At 48.4% G+C, this 18,007-nt stretch overlaps 1 protein-coding gene across 4 annotated transcripts; it reads right to left on the bottom strand.

Moving 5' to 3' along the window:
- Window positions 1–198: 198 nt before the first annotated feature.
- Window positions 199–18,001, bottom strand: LOC103130118 (echinoderm microtubule-associated protein-like 6). 4 transcript variants are annotated; one of them, XM_016665691.1, is made up of 39 exons: window positions 17,577–18,001; window positions 17,107–17,266; window positions 16,891–16,989; window positions 16,756–16,824; window positions 15,310–15,495; window positions 15,093–15,228; window positions 14,682–14,883; window positions 14,455–14,592; window positions 14,095–14,351; window positions 13,718–13,927; window positions 13,419–13,586; window positions 13,155–13,261; window positions 12,980–13,080; window positions 11,690–11,876; window positions 11,509–11,614; window positions 10,705–10,798; window positions 10,377–10,477; window positions 10,069–10,271; window positions 9,528–9,639; window positions 9,324–9,451; window positions 8,918–9,059; window positions 8,690–8,842; window positions 8,486–8,617; window positions 8,286–8,374; window positions 8,044–8,211; window positions 7,768–7,969; window positions 7,007–7,133; window positions 6,863–6,941; window positions 6,658–6,787; window positions 6,480–6,578; window positions 5,518–5,538; window positions 3,520–3,693; window positions 3,104–3,312; window positions 2,870–3,027; window positions 2,376–2,490; window positions 895–1,083; window positions 648–820; window positions 410–572; window positions 199–332 (listed from the first exon to the last, which is right to left on the bottom strand). In XM_016665691.1, exons 1-39 carry the CDS (start codon window positions 17,771–17,773, stop codon window positions 225–227), a joined length of 5,592 nt encoding a protein of 1,863 aa, XP_016521177.1. In that variant the 5' UTR covers window positions 17,774–18,001; the 3' UTR covers window positions 199–224. The 4 variants fall into 4 exon arrangements, with proteins under 4 accessions (XP_016521177.1, XP_016521175.1, XP_016521176.1 ...); XM_016665689.1 differs by having other exon boundaries at window positions 8,690–9,059; XM_007541433.2 differs by lacking the exon at window positions 5,518–5,538 and having other exon boundaries at window positions 200–332.
- Window positions 18,002–18,007: the final 6 nt, after the last annotated feature.

Below are 18,007 nucleotides of genomic sequence, written 5' to 3'. Positions count from 1 at the left end.
AGTCAGAACCCAGTCCGAACCAGTCTGAACCAGTCAGAACCCAGTCCGAACCAGTCAGAACCTGTCTTCTCATTGGCTCCTCAGCGAGCCTATCGGAGTTATGGGGAACCTTCAGGTTTGGACCAGAACCAAGTCAGACATCAAGCTTTCTAACTACTGGCACCAGATGGATAGAACTGTTACTAACCCACCAAACGCTGCATTTCCCAACCTCGGCGTCAGTCTTACCTGGTCCAGGTCGCCCAGGTGATGCGTTCAATGACGTGCAGCTCTGTGACGATCTTTCCTGAGGGGACTTCATGGACCTGACGAGTGTAGGTGCTGGTGGACACCTGACAACAAGGTGAACATGTGAACTATTAGAGGCTGCAGAGATCAGTCAAACACCCAAACCTTCAACCCAGATCACCTGGATGTGTTTGCTGTCAGCAGAGAAGTCGATGTGAATAACGAAGCCAGGGATGTCCTTACAGTAACCGATTCGGTTGAGTGACGGGCCGAGAGTCAGATCATAGAAATCTACAGCACTTTCTACTGAACCCACTGCCAGGAACCGGTTATCTGGACTGAACCTGGACCACAACAAGCCTCAGATTTTCACAGACACCACACAGAGGAGTTCAGCTCTAATGCACTGCCTTACTTACCGGATGTCCTGGATGGAGACACTGCGGTCTCTCTTTTTGCCCCAGACAGTGAGGGAGTTGACCAGCAGCACGATGAACTCGCCATTCTCCATGCCGATGGAAACCATCTCCCCATTGGGGCTGTAGCATGTGCACTTGGCAGGGTGACCCAAACTCACCTTGTTCAGGAGTTTCTAAAGCAGCAAAACAAATTAAAGTTTGCACTGCAGGAAATCTGAAGGCCAGACTGGACCCTGGAGGTCAGTACCTTGTCAGCCAGGTCCCATATGCGTATGGTCCCATCATCACTAGCAGAGATGAAGACATCTTTGAAAGGATGCGATGCTAAACCCCAGATTCCTCCCTTAGTGTGACCATTGATCATGGTGTTGGAAGCAGCATTCTTCTCTCCAACCTCTATGATCTCCCCGTCTTTGGTTCCCACCAGAATCTTACCCTGCAGCAAACAGAGGCAGAAAAGATTAGAGGTTACAGAAGATCAGGACCTTGGATTGAGCACAGCAAGATAAGGTTAGGTAATTTGATCTATATAGCAGATTTTCAGCAACAAGGCAGTTCAAAGTGTTTTATATGAACTAGAAGGAAATACAAACAAAATAACAAACCGAAAGGTAAAAACTATATATTGGTTCCTCATGTTTAATAAGAGTAAGAATAAGTAGTCTGTAATTTATAAACTAATAGGAATTTTCCTGGTTCTTAAATTTGTTCTAACTAATAAGAATTGGTAGAATGAAATGACAACATTGGGAAGGATATGGCACGTATAGCAAGATAAGGCTCAGACATGAAGCCAGCAAAAGGCGGTGACATCACAGTGCATCTGCTTCCTGTGTTTGTGTGTTGCATGTGTATGACCATGAAACCATGCAGCTCGGTCTCCCAGGCAACAGTCTGATATGATGGTTATCCAGGAGCCAGTCCTTGGGAGCGCTCTGCTCCACAGTCACACGGATGATTTCAGAAGGGAGTGAGGAGAGAAGGAGCGTTACGTTCACAAATCTTCCAGGAGATTTGAGATCGCCAGCCAGTCCAGGCTAACACAGGGGAGCCAGTTCAGATGCAGAAAGCTTTAGGTCGGGTAGATTTTAAATTTTAACCTGCCCTAAAGTCTCACCGATACATCTCTGTTAATTCCAATCATCCAAATTAGTGTGGCCGTTCCACTGAACCAAAACTAGCAACTTCTCCAGGATCGATTCCTTCCTGCTAGAGAGTTTTAGAGTCTCAGCAAGAATCACATCCACTGACACGGTGTCTCTGTCACCGTGTCAGTCTGAGTGTCTGCTAGTCGGCCCAATCCGTCACAAATTTGTCGACATGCCAGGTATCTGCCAACTCCAAACAGAAATCCTGTTATCATGAATCCAAATAAATCCAGGATGTATCCCTCTGGGTGTGTCCCTGTAGGACAGGAGGGCTCTCCTCTGCCCAGTCTTCTCCTCGAGACAATTTGATCAATTGCATTGAGAGCAGCTGACCAGATCCATAATTTGTAGATTTGGAGGATGTGCAAAGAAAGGCTTCAAAAAAGCAACAGAAAAACAAAGTAAGCAGGGAGAAGATGGGTAGGGAGGGAGCAGAGGGAAAAAGAGTCCGCCTTCACTGAGAGCAAGAGAGAAAGGCCTCTCTAGTTCTTGTCTAAAAGCATGGACACTTAGACGGTGAAGAGACTGTCTTTACATTCTTAGTATTGCCTGCAGGTCAGAAGCAGACTGTGGGCCTTACCTTCCCTCTGCAGACGGATCGAACGTTCTCAACTGGCTGACCAGTCTCCAGCTGAAAGGCTCTGCAGCGCTTCATCTCCTGGTCCCAAAGCTTCACAGCTCCCCCCTCTTTGGTCCTGTGAAACAAACACCCTAATGGAGTACACAACCTACTCCTCTGGAGACAGAGTAAGTCTTTCTGAATAAAGGATCTGGCCTTCACATCCTACACTGACAAATACAGAGCCAATGGGACTAACGGCTGGATCCCAGAACAATGAGGATGCAGAGAAACTGGACCAGTTTTAGGTTCTCAGAGATGTTTCTTTCTTCTAAAGTATCTGCAGAACATTGATGATAGCCAGGGGTCTTGTTAAAAGACCAGATTTAATGGATCAAGAACATCTCACATAGAGCCATGTGTAAAACAACATTATGATAACCTTCTGACTGGGAAAGTCTTAGTACCCTGACTAACCCCTGACTACAGCTCTAAAGGTGAGTTCAATTCCTTACGGCCTTTCCTTCCCTCCAGTGACGATGAGTCCGTCTCTCAGCGTGGTGTACATGGTGAAGACGGGACCGCTGTGCGCCTTCGCCACTACTCGGACCAGGAAGTGCTCCCTCCAGACATACACATCTCCGTTTATTGCACCAGTGAATGTCAGATTATTCTAGGACGAAAACATTGATTTACAATAAAACTAAAACTTGGTAGACATAAATGCACTACATATAACTAGGACTTACAGCACCAAAGGCGACAGACAGCATGGTCTGCATGCGGCCATCCTCCACTGAGCCAATCACACCTTTCTTATACATGAGGGAACCACCAACCAGTGTCCAGAACTTGATGTGTTTGATTCCCACCGACACAAACTGAGTGTCTGAGTCGGGTCTAAACTCGACCACAAAGATCCGCTCAGCGTGACCGCCTTTACTGGTCACCTTGGTGCCTGTCATGGAGGTAAAGGGTCAGGTTGTCCGCGCTTCAGATGCAGCAAAAGCAAAACAGGTAACGTTTCTTCTCTACTTCAACAGATGCCTTGGCAGGATTCTAACTGCAGTTCTGAGTTTTCAGATGTTTAAATGTGAAATAAGAGTGAGACCGCTGGTCCTTGACAGCAGAGAGATGCTTCCATGTTTCCAGCTTCATAACTTACCTTCTTGCCATCTCCACACCGTGATGGTATGTTCAGGTTCCACCCCCACCGACAGCAGTAACTTCCCTGTTGCACTAAAGTTGACATAACCTACGCCTTTAGCATGGGAACACCGCAGGATGGAAAGAGTCTGCTTGGTCATTGCATCCCACACATGGATGGATGGAGCAAGACCTGTGAGAGGACAACCAGAGACAGAGAACCAAAGTCAGAGCCTGTAAAACACTAGATCTAGAGTCACAGAAACTGCTGGAGTCAAGGAACCACACAATCTAGGAATCCCAGCAAGACATAAACTTCCTTGTAGCGCTAAAAAATTATCTGTTAGCTAAAGAACAGATCATTCTGTGCTGGACCTTCTGATTATCTTCTAATTATGGAACATTAACAATCAAAGTTTTCAGTTCACAGGATATTGATACCAGCAAATAATGACCCAACCATGAGGAGGTTGAGAGGATCCAGGTTTGTTTGGGTCACGTCACTTCCTTCTAGCTCATGGTACGTAGCAGATTGCTTTCGATCTTGACTCTCTCAACCTGATCTTATTTCTCAATACTGTGCCACTTGTTTATTTTCAATAACTTTTTTAGTCTCTAGTGGTTTTATTGAACAGTAAGTGGACATAGGGAAGAGAGAGAAGGGGAAGATATGCAGCAAATGGCCTGAGACCAGGAATCTAACTCAGGGCAACTGAGTCGAGGGCTGTAGCCTCTGCACCTGGTGCACTTGCTCTCCGACCCAAGCCACCCAGTGGTACTGGGACGCTTCACAGTTACAACAGTAACTTCTGACAGTGGCTCAGGAGGCAGGAGTTTGTCCGGTAACCCGTTGCTGGTTCAAACCCCGCCCCACCAGCAGGTGGCGTCAATGCCTTGCCTCTGTCAGACTGCCCCAAGGCAGTAGTAGCTAACCACCATTAGCATGTGAATGTAGACGCTGGTTCTGCCCCAGAAGAGAGCAGGAATGCTGACTCAGCACCGTAGCCAGAAAGCAAGGCAGGATCCAGATCTCACCAACAGAGTGGGGACAGTGGGAGGGACAGAGTGGGGACAGTGGGAGGGACCCAGCAGTTCAGGTGGAGAGAACACCACAGGCAAAGCGAGGGTTAACAGGAAGGCCGGATGCAATAAAATCGTCACTTCCTGCAGACAGGAAGAGGAAATGTTCATTCAGATCAGAACCATCAACAGATAAATCATTAAGTTCATCTGACAGGACCCGGTCCAAACAGGGCAGAAACAGAACCAATCCAACCATCAGTCAGTTCTACATGGGGAACAATCGGCCCAGGTGTGCTACTAGGGGGCGCTACGCAGGAATGCTGCTACTTCCTGTCTGCCACATCATCATCCTGATGAAAACACTCAATACAGAACCCGGTTCTGGTCGGGTTCTGTCATTTATCGGGTCAGAACAGGAAACTACAGGCTCAGACTGATGGTGAAACCAGAATCCTTTGGAAAAATCTTAATCATTATCAGGATCAGAACCAGGAGAGTCCAGTAAAAACCGGGGTCCTGGTAAACCTCCAGGGGGAACACCTCTCCTGCTACTGAAACTTCAACATTCGGAACCGTGACCCATCTAAAGTAGAATCTAATCAGATCAGAATAATTACTTCCTTTGAAATAATAAATTATTTTATTACTGCCAGAATAAAAACTGGGAACCATTTTTCTTTCAGTCTGGAATCAAAAAGAAAAAACTTGATGCATCACTTTTCTGCCTGATGACACTGGAAACAACAAGCGTCCAGTTTCAGGTCAGAGCTTCCTTCACCTGCAGGTTCTGCAGCGAGTGTTTTCTGAGCCCACATGAGAGCAGATCTAGTCTAGGACAGAACAGACATGGGTCGGACTCGACCCGGACCCTGACCACTGGTACTCACCAGACACCTCGGTCTCTACACACCGACAGCAGACGACACAGCAGAGCAAACAGAAACATGTGTGTGAATGATGATGAGCACGATGAGGAAAGTAGAGGCAGCCTTACCTGGCAGGTCAGAGATGTCACCTGGTGGCGAAGAGAGGCGGTGACAATGAGGAAGCAGTGGAAAAGAAGGAAAGGTGTGATGGACCAAAAGCAGCCAGTCATGCATGAAAGCAATGTGCAGAGGAGCTAACGACCTGCACTCTGACTACATCCTCTGACAGGAGGAAACATGGATCAGCTACCAAACACCTGGCTCCCTCTGGTGGCCTTACACTGCTCTGCAGCCTCACTGGACCTGCAGGAAAGCCAGGTCGTAGCAGAAACTGGGAGCTTGTCCAAGACAGAATCCCGGACAAGCCCCCAGTTTATGTTCAGTTGGTTCTCCATTCCTGCAGCTTCAAATGAAGACTGAACTCTTCGATAGATTGCAGATTATTCTTCTGAGAACCAGCAGGTCCTACACCTTTACAGTTGAGCTTGGTTCACCTGGGAACCTTCACTACATGGATGGTCCTGTGGGACCTACAAATGAGCTTTCCACCAGAACAGACCAGAACGGACCCAACCTGCAAGGACTTCTAGTACTCAACCAATAAGAACCTGACCTCAGGAATCCTGACCTGTAAGAATCTGAGCTGAAACAATCTGACTAAATGAACTGGGTCTTAGAGAACCCAACCTGATAGGACATGATCTGAAACAACTTTCTTCATGACACTTGAGCTGCTTCAGAACTAAACGAAATTAGCTGAGATATTTTATCAGATTGTGACATAAAACCAAACATCATTGCCTGTTATTAACATTCCAAACAAGTTCATTCAAACTTTTACTCAGGTGGTCGTGGGGTTTACTGAAAAGGTTCTTTTAGATGTTCTACTTAGCACTCCTACTTTCTGATGGAACCAGCCAGTGATCTTATTATGATCATGAACCAGAACTTTCTCTGCTATGCTACTGCTACCTGAGCCGCAGGTAAGATCACCTGAAGGTGATTTGAAGGTTTGCGTTCTCACACTTACCGATCTGTCCAGTGGCGATGATGTTCTGGTACTTTGGGTGCTGGTTGACCGTCAGACAGAGAATGTCATCTGTGTGTTCCAGGTAGAAACTCTGAGTTCCTGTCAGGACAGGAAGCCAGAAAAATGACCTCATGAGCAACATTGGCAATGACTGACGGTGACTGATGGTTCTACGCACCGGCAGACAGATTCTGGATGACGACAGCAGCGGCGGTGTGGAAGACGATGTCGGCGCCATCGTTGAGGTAGTGCAGGTTGTTGCGGCAGTCGAAGCCTCGGTAGCCAAAGACGTGTTCCAGCAGCAGCTCCTAACAGACGCAGACAGCAGTTAGAGCCGATGTCAGGACGTGTTGGACGTTATCAAGGAGATGCCATGTGCCGACCTCCACCGCTTTCCTCTTCTTAGTCATGTTGTCCTTCAGCAGTTTGTCAGGCAGCGGGACGGCCCGGCTCACAGGAGGCCTGAACAGGAAGAGCAGCGTTAACAACAAACTGCACCTGAACTCATCAGAAGGCCTTCAGGTTACCTGTCCTCCAGAGGAAGCTCTCTGTGCTGCAGGTGGGGCTTGGTTCCTGTCATGTTCCTGATGCTTGTTGAGTAGATCTTAGTGATATAGTCCACCACCTTCTCCCGAGCCACATCACTGTCGTAACCTAAAAAAACAGAAATTCACCAATTACTGTTTCTCAGACAATTCTACTCACTCTGGATGGCGGTGCCGTGGCCCTGGGTGCTGAAGGTTGGTGTTGTCCTTGACCAGAACATTGCCATTCTCAGAAAACATCTTTGCAGTGGTGGACACAAGTCCACAAATCTGCTAATGTGCCAATAGAAGAGCTATTTTTTCATTTGCTTTAGCACTTGGGTTAATTTTGAAAATGTGAGATAACAAAATTCAACTATAAAATTGAAATGATGAGTGAAAAGCCTTTTCCAAAGAATCACTTCCTGAAGTGTAAATTGTACAGGTCGGTGTGTAATGACAGATATGACCCTGCTGAGGGCGCTATGCTATGATGTAGCACATATGTTATTGATACATGGTGGGTAAAATATGCTTGAAGTTGGATTCAGCTAAATACCATGTTGCTGTAGCACTTAGCATTAGTGCAGCTAGCTGTTTGTGATTAGGTCTTTAGGGTTAGCACAACTAGCTTTTTTAGCTAGTGGTTACAACTGCATCTCTAAAACTCAAATCAACCTGAGAGCCCCCAACAATCTGAGTGCAGAACCAGAGAACCAACCAGCCAGACATTCACTATGACCTCCTTCCTCCTCTGATGTTACCTCCGTCCTCCTCAGGGTCATCGTCCGACTCCTCGCTGTCCACAGCTTTGCTCTCCTTGTGGCCCGGCGGCTCTCTGGTCCAGATCATCAGCGCCGTGTCAGCTCCGCCCACAGACAGAAGCACTGCATCATCATTGGACCAGCGCACGTTCGTCACATTGGTGCTGTGACCCACGTACTTCTTAAACTTAGCAAAATGACCCTGGGAGAAGAGACTGATGAGATGAACAGAGATCCTCAAGGAAAACCAACTTTGGACTCTGTCTCTGGACTCACCCGGGACGGGAAGCTGAACAGTTTGACGAAGCCAAAATCATCTCCTGTGGCGAGAAGTTTTTGGTCTCTGGTGAGTGAAGCAGCGTTCACAAAGCTGAATGATGGCCATATTCCTTCACAGGTGGGACCCAGAACGGATGTCCAAGTGGCCCAGTCCATCTTCTCAAACTGGACACAGAAACAGCACTATGACCTTTGGGGAACAAACGCCTCAGAGAAAACAGAGAGACATGCTTTCTGACCTCCGAGACACTGATGTTCTGTCTGCGTCCTCGTGGAGCCTCAAAGAAGAGCTGATCTTTAGCTCCGGTGTTCACCTGGAGGAGTTTACCTGAAGGGAAAACATCAGAATGAGATGTTAGGTTGGGACCTTGAACATCAGGTAAAGATGAGGACCAGGGAAATGTCAACATCTGAGGTTAAGTAAAACAGGTGAGTCCACCTCTGGAGTCCCAGTCGATGTGGGTGATGAAGCTTCCAGCTCCTTTACAGATTCCAACCCTCTTACTGGTCAGGATGTTGTAGATGTCCACAAAGGAATCATGGGATGCAACAGCCAAATACTTTCCTGCATCTGTGAAACACCCCTGACACCTTAGGGACCCAGCTTCAACACTTGTCACACCTGTGTAGTGAGTTCAGGTACCTAAGGAGAAGCGGATATCTGAGATGAGCTCCCTGCGGTGGTGGAAGGTCACCATGTCCTCCAGGGTGTCAGCGTTCACCACCATGAAGCTGCCGTCGTTCAGACCGACTGCCAGAGCTTTACCATCTGGAGAGAAGGTGCAGCACCGCCCACCTGGCAGGTGACACAGAATACAGGTTAGCCAAGTGAAACTAGCATAAAACCTGCGCTTACCTGAACAGGTGTCACCTTTCTTCAGCTTACGAACAGCAACCATCCTGTGATTGGTCGACAGCTCCCAGATCCTCAGAGTTTTGTCGTCACTGACAGTGGCACAGACAGGAAGTAGAGGATGGGCTGCCAACCCCCACACGTCCCCCTCCATGTGACCCTGAACATAGAAGTACCACAGGTGAGACACAGGTGAGGTACCTGAGAAGAAGTGGATCAGGGAGGAAGGACTGATGATCATCTCGGTTTTCCAGTGAAGGACAGAAGCAGGAAGGAAGTGTTGGAGGTGTCTTCAGGTCTGCTGGACGCCTACAGACCTTCCCAGGAACCTGAGATCTTCAGGCTACGGTGGCTGCTACAGGTCAAACAGCTCAGCTCTCCTTCCAACAGTAGGATCTCACCAGGGATAGTCTCTTTGTCTCACCTGAACCAGCAGCGTCATTGGCCCGCTCTTGTCTATCTCCAGAATTTCCCCGTTCTTGGTCCCGAGCAGGATGTGACCGTGACCCAGAGTGATGGCTCTGATGGACGGGTTGTCCTCCAGCAGCAGACCTGCTCAGAAGGAAGACATTGTCAGTCCAACAGCAGAATCCTTAGGAGGGGAAGCTGTGGACGCCAGAGAGGACACCTTTGGAGGACGGGGACAGAGCTGCCCTTTTGATGGCGTAGGTTTTCAAACATCTCTCAAACATGTCGTCCCACAACTCCACAATGCCGTCCTTTCCTCCGGTCACAAAACCCTGACAGTGAACGCAACACAAAACGACTTTATTTATTAGGTCCTTTCAAACAGTAAGACAATCCGAGGGGCTCTATGGGACATCAGACACATTTTTTTTAACAAAAACCTTATTCTATGAAAGGTTTTTGCATCAAACAAGAAGATGATAAAATACAGATATAAACACCATGAAAGAAACACACAGTAGTGGCCGGTAGGTTCTGATCATCTCAGGTTTTCAGGCAGTTTGTTCCAGATCTGAGGAACAGAGAAGCTCAACGTCTCTCACCAGGTTCTGGTTCTGATAAGACTGAGGAAATGGGTCGCTGAAGACCTGAGGTCTGTCTGTATGTATGTGTGTATGTGTGTGTGTGTGTGTGTGTGTGTGTGGGTGGCTGGATGGTTGGATGGATGGATGGATGGATGATTGGTTGGTTGGATGCGTCACCTTGTCCAGGGAGCACATGGTGAACACGGGTCCGTCGTGAGCCTTAATGGTCTTCATCAGTGTTGTGTCCTTCCAGATGTAGACGTCTCCATTGGTGGCTCCAGAGAAGACCATGTCCTCAGACCGGCCGTAACATGCTGACATCATGGTTTCCTGCTTCCCAAGGTTCCCAAAAATTCCCCGTTTAAACGTCAGACCGCCTCCTAGTTGGAGAGAACAGACGGTGGATCCTGGCTCCTTGTGTCAGGTTCTCAGGTCTTCATCTCCTGCAGACAGAACCTTTTCTAAAACGAAGACAGGAAGCATACCTGAGTGCTGCCAGAACTTGATGTGTTTGATTCCCACAGTAACCAGCTTGTCCACCCTGAAAGGGTTGCTTTTCACCACAAAGATTTTATCTTTGTGGCCCCTGCAGGACACAGGAGGACTTCAGTCAATCAGGCAGAGACACATCCATCTGCAGTCCGTCTGACTGGGAGAATCTGGCCTGATGCTGGAGCAGATTAGACTATAACCTGAAGCCACCTCTACTCTACCTCTCACTGCTGTAGCCAACAGGTGAAGGTCAGTTAACTTCAGTTAACTACCCTGGTTTTAGACCCAGTCTGCATCAGACCTGGGTCCAGGTGTACTTACCTGGCCTTAGCCAGCCTCTCTCCTTTCTTCCAATCCCAGATGACAATGGAGTGGAACTCGTCGATTCCCACCGAGACCAAACTCTTTCCGTCCGCTGGGACAGACAGAGACAAAAGGACACATTAGGGTTGGATATGGAGCAGCAAGAGGTTTCAGATGTCCCAGCCAGGTAACTCCAAGGATCCCTACAGACAGCAGGCTGGTACCGCTGGATGATGCTCATCAAAGCAGAGCTGAGCTGTGATTGGTTCAGGAGCTGGAGGTGAAGTCACTGAAGCCACCTGCTGGTGAAAGTTTCATGGACAAGGACTGCCACCTGGTGGCGCTGGACTACAGACCACCCAGGGCCTGGATGATCTGAACACTGGGAGTTCTAGGGCCGGCTGGTTGGTTCTGTTCATCACCTTTATGGACAGCATGTGACGGTGCCACCAGGAACCTGACGGTCCCCAGGTCATATGGTTTGGTTTTATTCTTGGCTATTCACTGAGTAATAAGATCCAACTAAAGATGTCCTCCAAACACTGAATGGACATGTCCATGGAGAACTTTTCAGTAAATTCTGGATGAAAGTGTTTTAGCCTTAATGTCCAAATTCAGTCCAAACAAAGTCTGAATTGGTTGTTCTGTTTCATCACATTTCAACACCAGAAGAAGTTTTCATTTACCTTTTCACTAGTTGAGGTGGTCAGGACATGTCCCACTGGATGGAAATGTTCGCTTTACTGGACATTATATGATCTCTACGTTTGATTGGAGGAACTCCAGATGAGGTGGAAGAGTTTGTGGGGAGATTTGACTGACCTGTAAAGTCCAGAGCACAGATTCCTTTGCTGTGGTGACCTTTGACCAGAGACAGGCACTTCAAGGTTTGGATGTCCCAGATGTGGATGGCTGGGTCTCTGCCCACCTAATGACAGACAGCCAATTAGAAACCCTAAAAATGTGTCCCAAAACAAGCTGCTCTATGATTGGCTGGGCGTACCTGAGCAGATGCCACGTAGTCTTTGAGAGGGTGAACGGTGAGGCTGAGGATGTCGTCGTCGTGTCCGAGGTAAAAGCGCTGACTGTGCTGCACCCGGTGGTAGACGACAGCGACTGCGGCCACATGGAACACCACCTCCCCCGTCTGGGTGTAGAACAGGTTGTTGCGACAGTCAAAGCCACGGTACCTGCAGCCAACAGGAAGTAGGAAGTCACAGGGGGTGTGATGAGCAGCTCATTAAAGCTGCTGGTGTTCTAAAAACTGCTCTGAATGTGGGTCTAAATGTGAGCTAATGACGGAAACTTTGTGGATTATCAGCTCCAGTCAACCTTTTTCTCTCTAAAGTGTTCAGGTGAGTGTGGTTTACCTGTAGTCCCTTCATCATAGGGTTTAAATCAGCAAAATAACACAAAGGCAGAGAGATTACCTGTTGTATCTGATTTAAACCTCAGGAAGATGAGCGGACATGAATAAACTGTTTCTTAAAAGAGAACATCTCTATATTTTTGCTCAAAAGGTCTAAATCTGGTTCCAGCTCCAGTCCTTCAGAGCTACAATCCAACACCGGGTTCCAGGCCTCTGCGGAGCTGCAGGTCTGGTTGCTGGTGAGAACTCAGGTGTGCGTCAGAAAGCTACAGGATCTTAGCTCTCCTTACTGGAGTTGAAGACCTCTAATCTAAGCTGAGGTAGAGACCGTTGGCTAATACTGACCCATATAGACCAAGCTCATGTAGACCCTTTGCAACTACGTCACCTAATCATGTTGCGCCCTTCACTGCCATGTCGTTGGAAGTGAGGAACGGGAGTACTGGTTGTTTTCCCAAATTGTTTTTGCCAGATTAGCCATGGCTTCTCCTGGTTCAAGTTAAGCTAACTTACTTTAGTTACTTACCTTGTAAAAAATGTTTGCTTCAAATCTGTGATTTGAAGCAAGCAAACATGGGCAACCTGGTGTGTTCACTCATGGCTGCTATCCATCAGCATCTTCTTTCCTTGCCAAAAGGTTTACAGTAAAATGACAAGTTTGGTTTGCATCCTTATCGGTTTGTGCAGCCAACTGCTCAGCACCTTACAGCCATTTCACCAGTGAATCAGCAAAATAAAAGTGATATTAGGTGGCCAACTGTATAGCTTGGACACGCTTTAAAGGAGTTAAAGCATGCCTAGATTGTTTTGCTGTCCGTCATGGCAGAGTGGGTCGCTTTCTGAAGAATGTTATGTCAGGTGCAAAGGGTCATTAAAGGTTTATTGACCTATAACTGACATGTTTGACTGTTTAAACTTTTTTACCCGTGAACGAACTGTAGACGAAGCCCCTCCTCCGGTGCTTTCTGTCTCTTCAAGGATCCTATCAGCTTCTTCTTGAGCTGTGACAGATCCTCCTTGTACACCTGGAGACAGACACTGGTGGGTCAGACACACAAACAAGTCATAGAAAGGTAAACGCTGTCTGTTCCCTTCTCACCTGGCGATCATAGTTGGTCTGAGCTTCCTGTTCGATGTCCGAGTCGAGCTCTGGAACGTCTGACACATCTGAATCTGACTCGCCACTGTTGGAGTCAGCGTACCCCTCTGAGAAATCAAGACCAGAAAATAACAACATGCTCCCTTCAGGGTGCTGAGATCCTACAGATGGTTCTGTCTGTGGTTCTGACAGGTCCTTTTGGTCTCAATGTACTCAACTTTCGTGGATCCTTTGATCAGTAGATGAGATAAAGGTTTAATCTACCTTGAAGAAGCGGCTCCAGAACACCGTTCATTACACCTTCAGGAAGGAACCTCCATTGGAAAACTGCGTGGTCAGCGCCACCGGTGCTGATGACCCACTGGAGGTCATTAGACCAGCGAACATTGGTCACATGGGCAGAGTGACCGATGTACTTCTTAAATTTGGCCCCTGTGTCAGGAAGCAGTTGTTAGAAACTCATGTATTCATTCAGGAAATAGCCCAGAAAATTCAGAACCAGGTCTAAAAACTCTGTCAAACCTTGAGTTACCAAATGTTCCTGTTTGAAGGAAGATACAAACCTTTCTTCAGGCAGGGGAATCTAAAGAGCTTGATGAGACCCAGATCATCCCCGGTCACCAGCACAGCACTGCTGTAGTTGGCATGCACTGAGTTCATATTGGTCACATTGGAGTATTTGGGCCAGATTCCATTCACCTCTGGCCCGATGGTACCGGTCCAGGTCATCCAGTGGATCCCTTTTGCTTCTTCTTTAGGAACGAGTTTTCCTGCTGCAAGACCAGAACACACACATCCAAAACCAATCCTCAGTTCAAACAAGTGGGATGCAACTAGGGTTTTAGAACATATTGATACCAGTTGTAACGACCTGCCGGGTTCAAGATTTATCAGGCTTCTTCAAACTATACCTGACCAGTTTGGACTCTGAGATAAATACCTGGCATCCTGTAGAAGAGCCGCTCGCCGGCGCCGTCGTTGGTCTGCAAGAAGCGGCTGTCGACAGACCAATCCAGATGGGTGATGAAGGAGGTGGAGCGGCTGCACTCTCCCACCTTCTTGAAGCGTTGAGCAACGGCGTAGATGTCCACCAAGCCGTCGTTAGACCCTACTGCCAAGAAGGAGCTATCTGGAGAGAACTTCAGCTCATGGATGACCTCCTTCCTGTCCTTAATATGCACAACCTCGGTCATGTCCCTGCAGAGGAAGAGGTTTTACCGACCATTAAACCCACCTTGCCTTTGCAGCTAATGAAGCTGATGAGGCAGCAGCAACTCTAAGGAAAAATGAGTGAGAGCACCTGACTCGCAACACGGTGAACGAACCATCCCTCATACCAAGAGCAAGCTGGGAGCCGTCATTATTGAAGGACACACTCCTAATCGACTCCTCCATGTTGCAGCGTGCCAGCAGGGTGTGGTCTGGTAGACTCCACAGCCTGACACAGATAAGACGAACAGGTGAGACCCAGATGGGGTTGAATGAGATAAGGGAAGACAACGGTGGAGAGTTTTAGTTTAAACCAACCTGACTGAGCGGTCGTCACTCCCGGTGACTGCCACTGGCTGCTTGGGGTGCAGGTCCAGCGCCCAGAGCTCACCCTCACTGTGACCCTGCATCAGCAGAACTGGCTTGTCCCGGTCCCGAACCATCACCTCAAAAATCTCACTGTCCTGAGTCCCAGCCAGAATTCGGTCTGCTTTCCAGCAAACGCTGCGAACTGACAGTCCTGAAAAAGAAAACACCTGTTACTGAAACCAATCTAAAGCTGGGTACACCTGGGTACCTTGGGACTGACCTGACGCTAGGACGGGGGCTGACCTTGGACACACGTGGAACCAGTGTACTCAAAGTACACCTAGGTTCCTGGGTACTTGTGACTAAATTTCAGTGGGTGACCCCTACCAACTACAGGATAAGGTGACAACACCTCCACACCTTTGTAGCCCTGCTCGGCCTCCCTCAAGTCAATCTTGGTGATTGGTTTGAAGTCCACATCCCACAGTCTGATGCAGCCGTCACGTCCTCCAGTGGCGAACCCTTCCTCACAGGCGTGCATGCTGAAGATTCCTGCCTGCACAATGAAGCACGAAACAATCCAGAGTTTAGAAACAAGCTGGCTCTGCTCTGAAGATGTTGGAGTGTTAGTTGGTACCCCATGTGCAGCCTGGACGGTCCGGATCAGAGTGATTCCTTTCCATACATAGATGTCTCCGTTCAGAGCTCCAGAGTAGGTCAGCTCATCTTTGGCTGCAGAGACACACAGGATGGTCTGCAGGTCGCCTGTCTTCCCAAAGATGCCTCGCTTCGGAGTCAGAGCATTTCCACACAGAGTCCAGAACTGCAGTCAGGAGAGAGAACACCTTCAGAACTGGAAACCTGCCTTAGATATTCAACCTCATATCTAAGTGCAGCACCTCCCTGCTGCACTGACTCACATCTGGTCATCACCTGGATTTCACCACAAACATCAGGACTCAACTGGACTCCATGTGACTAGGTTGAATTAGAATGAACTGGACTGGTTCTAGTCCAATTCGGACCATTCTGAAGTCTATAACTGATTCCGAGTTAGCCAAAACCTTTTGATTCTGTCTGTCTGACATTCAATCAGGCTAAATGGTTCCTGGTTCAGGTCGTCATCTGAATTACAAGAATGAGTTCTCTCTGCTAAAGGCCAGATGATGATGATGTCATGGGTTTTTAAGCTTCTGATTGGTTGATCTACAACTTCTGAATGAAATGGAGAAACACCTGTGGATGTATTTTAAGGCAACGCCTGAAAGTTTCTGCCTCCTTGTGTGACATCATGGAAAATAAAAAGAATCAGCCCATATATCAGGAACAGAACCAGAACCTTCTCCAGTCTGGTTCTTTCTTGGGTCCAGAGAGTTGAAGGTTCAAAGTTCATCAGTTCAAAAAGTTATGTCCAAGTATGAACATCATGGAGACGGCCAGCCATGAAGGAGACCGGTTCTGTGACCCAGAGATGGACCGGTTGGACCTTGTGAAGATGCTGTTGAAGCTAGCAGAGAGTCATTTTCCCCCCAAAAAACAAGTCTTGTACCAATGTGAGCTGGGAGGCCACTCAGCGAGGAAAAAGTCGTGAAAACAGGAAAGCGCTTAAGCCTGAGAACATCATCCCAGCTGCAAAGAACAGGGGAGGGGAAGCATCATGGTGAGGAGCTGTTTTACTGCAGGAGGGACGGGTGCGCTTCACAAAATAGGCAACATCACGAAAAAACATTGAAGTAACATTTAAGTTAAAGCTTGGACACAGACAGATTCACAATGTCCCTCAACAGAGCAGCAGATTAGATACAAAATGACTGAGGGACAACAAGGTGGAAGGATCGTCATGGAATTAAAGCCAATTTAACCAAATACCGAGGAAACAGCAAGAAGATCTTTCACTACTGTGTCTTTCAGCAGACAGATCTCTAACCTCTAAATCAAGTGTTTAGTCCAATTCATGTCAGAGCCAATAAAATGGTTTAACAGTTTAATCTCTTCTGGAAGTTTTCATCAACACTCAAAGATTTTATGATTCATGATGTGTGAGCTGCAGATCCACTGCGACCCTGTGGGGGCGCTGTCTCACCTTGATGTGTTTGACTCCACAGCTGACCAGGCGGCTGGTCTGGAACGGATCCCAGCACACGTCAAAGATCTGTGGGAGGAGCAGAGCGTTACGCACCCAACCGTTTCCAGAACCTTTAACCTCCCACAGTCCTACTCTGTCCGAGTGTCCGGTTGCCATGGCGACGACCCGCCCTCTTCTCCAGTCCCAGATGCACACCGTGTTCTTGGCGTCCAGTCCGACTGAGGCCAGTCGCTATGACGACAGACATAAACCACGCAGTTGACACGACCTGAGGGCAGCTTCGGTCATAATTACTGTAGTATTCATCCTCTGGACTCCGCCCACCACGGAGAGGGGGCGTGGCTTTACCTGTCCGTCTGAGTCAAAGGCAAGGCAGGCGACTCCGTGGGTGTGGACGTCCCTCAGGATGGAGACGGTCTGCATGGCGTAGGTGTCCCAGATGCAGATGTACGGGTCTTTCCCCACCTGACCCGTCGCCACCTGGATCTTATCCGGGTGGATGGCCAGGCTGCGGACAGAACGAGTCACTAAACCCACGTTTATCTGAGCAGCACCACGTCCTAACAAGTAATTCATCTTCTCTCCACTAGAGGCAGCGTGGAGGCGGCTCAGTGACCCGATCGCTGATGCCAACAGGAACAGAGTGTGTGTGTTCACTGGCATAACACACACACGCACACGTATCCTTAGATGGAAGGATAGGTGTGAGTTCATCCAACCGCCTGGATGAACAGGCGGTTGGATGAACTCTGACCCCTTCATCCAACCGCCTGTCTTGCACCAATCAAGCCGTGGTTGCGTTGGGCACCGCCCCTCACCTGATGATGTCATCGTTATGACCCAGGTAAAACTTCTGGGTGTGCTCGCGGGTGTTGTAGACCACGCCCACCCCGGCCACAAAGTAGACCAGCTCCTTCCCCGCCGTGTAGAACAGGTTGTTCCGACACTGGTGGCCCCGGTAGCCGTGGATCCACTCCAGCCGCAGCTGGCAGCGCGGCGCCGTTTTGTCCGACATCCCGCTCTGCTGCTAAGGATGCTGGGAGCAGTAGTCTCTCTCAGAAGTGCTTCTAACTGAGCAACCTCCAACTACACTTCCCATAATGCCATTCTGCAGCCTCCTGATTGAAGCAAGAACAGCAACGGTCAGTAAATCGTCCCATAAAAAGCAGACGATTCCTTCAGGCTGCCTCCATCATGGCCGCCAACATGGTTTCTATGGTTTCGTGCCTAGAAGATCAAACCTCAGCTG

The sequence above is a fragment of the Poecilia formosa genome, unplaced genomic scaffold, assembly GCF_000485575.1.
Source record: "Poecilia formosa unplaced genomic scaffold, Poecilia_formosa-5.1.2 Scaffold608, whole genome shotgun sequence".
Taxonomy (NCBI): Eukaryota; Metazoa; Chordata; class Actinopteri; order Cyprinodontiformes; family Poeciliidae; genus Poecilia; species Poecilia formosa.
This window is presented reverse-complemented; position numbering and strand designations above follow the sequence as displayed.

What these genes read in the sequence shown, in the direction of transcription:
- LOC103130118 (XM_016665689.1), bottom strand. Translation starts at nt 17,773, where the DNA reads ATGTCGGACAAAACGGCGCCGCGCTGCCAGCTGCGGCTGGAGTGGATC. An exon ending in CAAGTTCTGGCAGCACTCAG is followed by an intron (nt 10,272 to 10,376) that starts GTATGCTTCCTG and finishes CTCTCCAACTAG; the next exon opens with GAGGCGGTCTGACGTTTAAA. An exon ending in CATCCAGAATCTGTCTGCCG is followed by an intron (nt 6,579 to 6,657) that starts GTGCGTAGAACC and finishes CTGTCCTGACAG; the next exon opens with GAACTCAGAGTTTCTACCTG.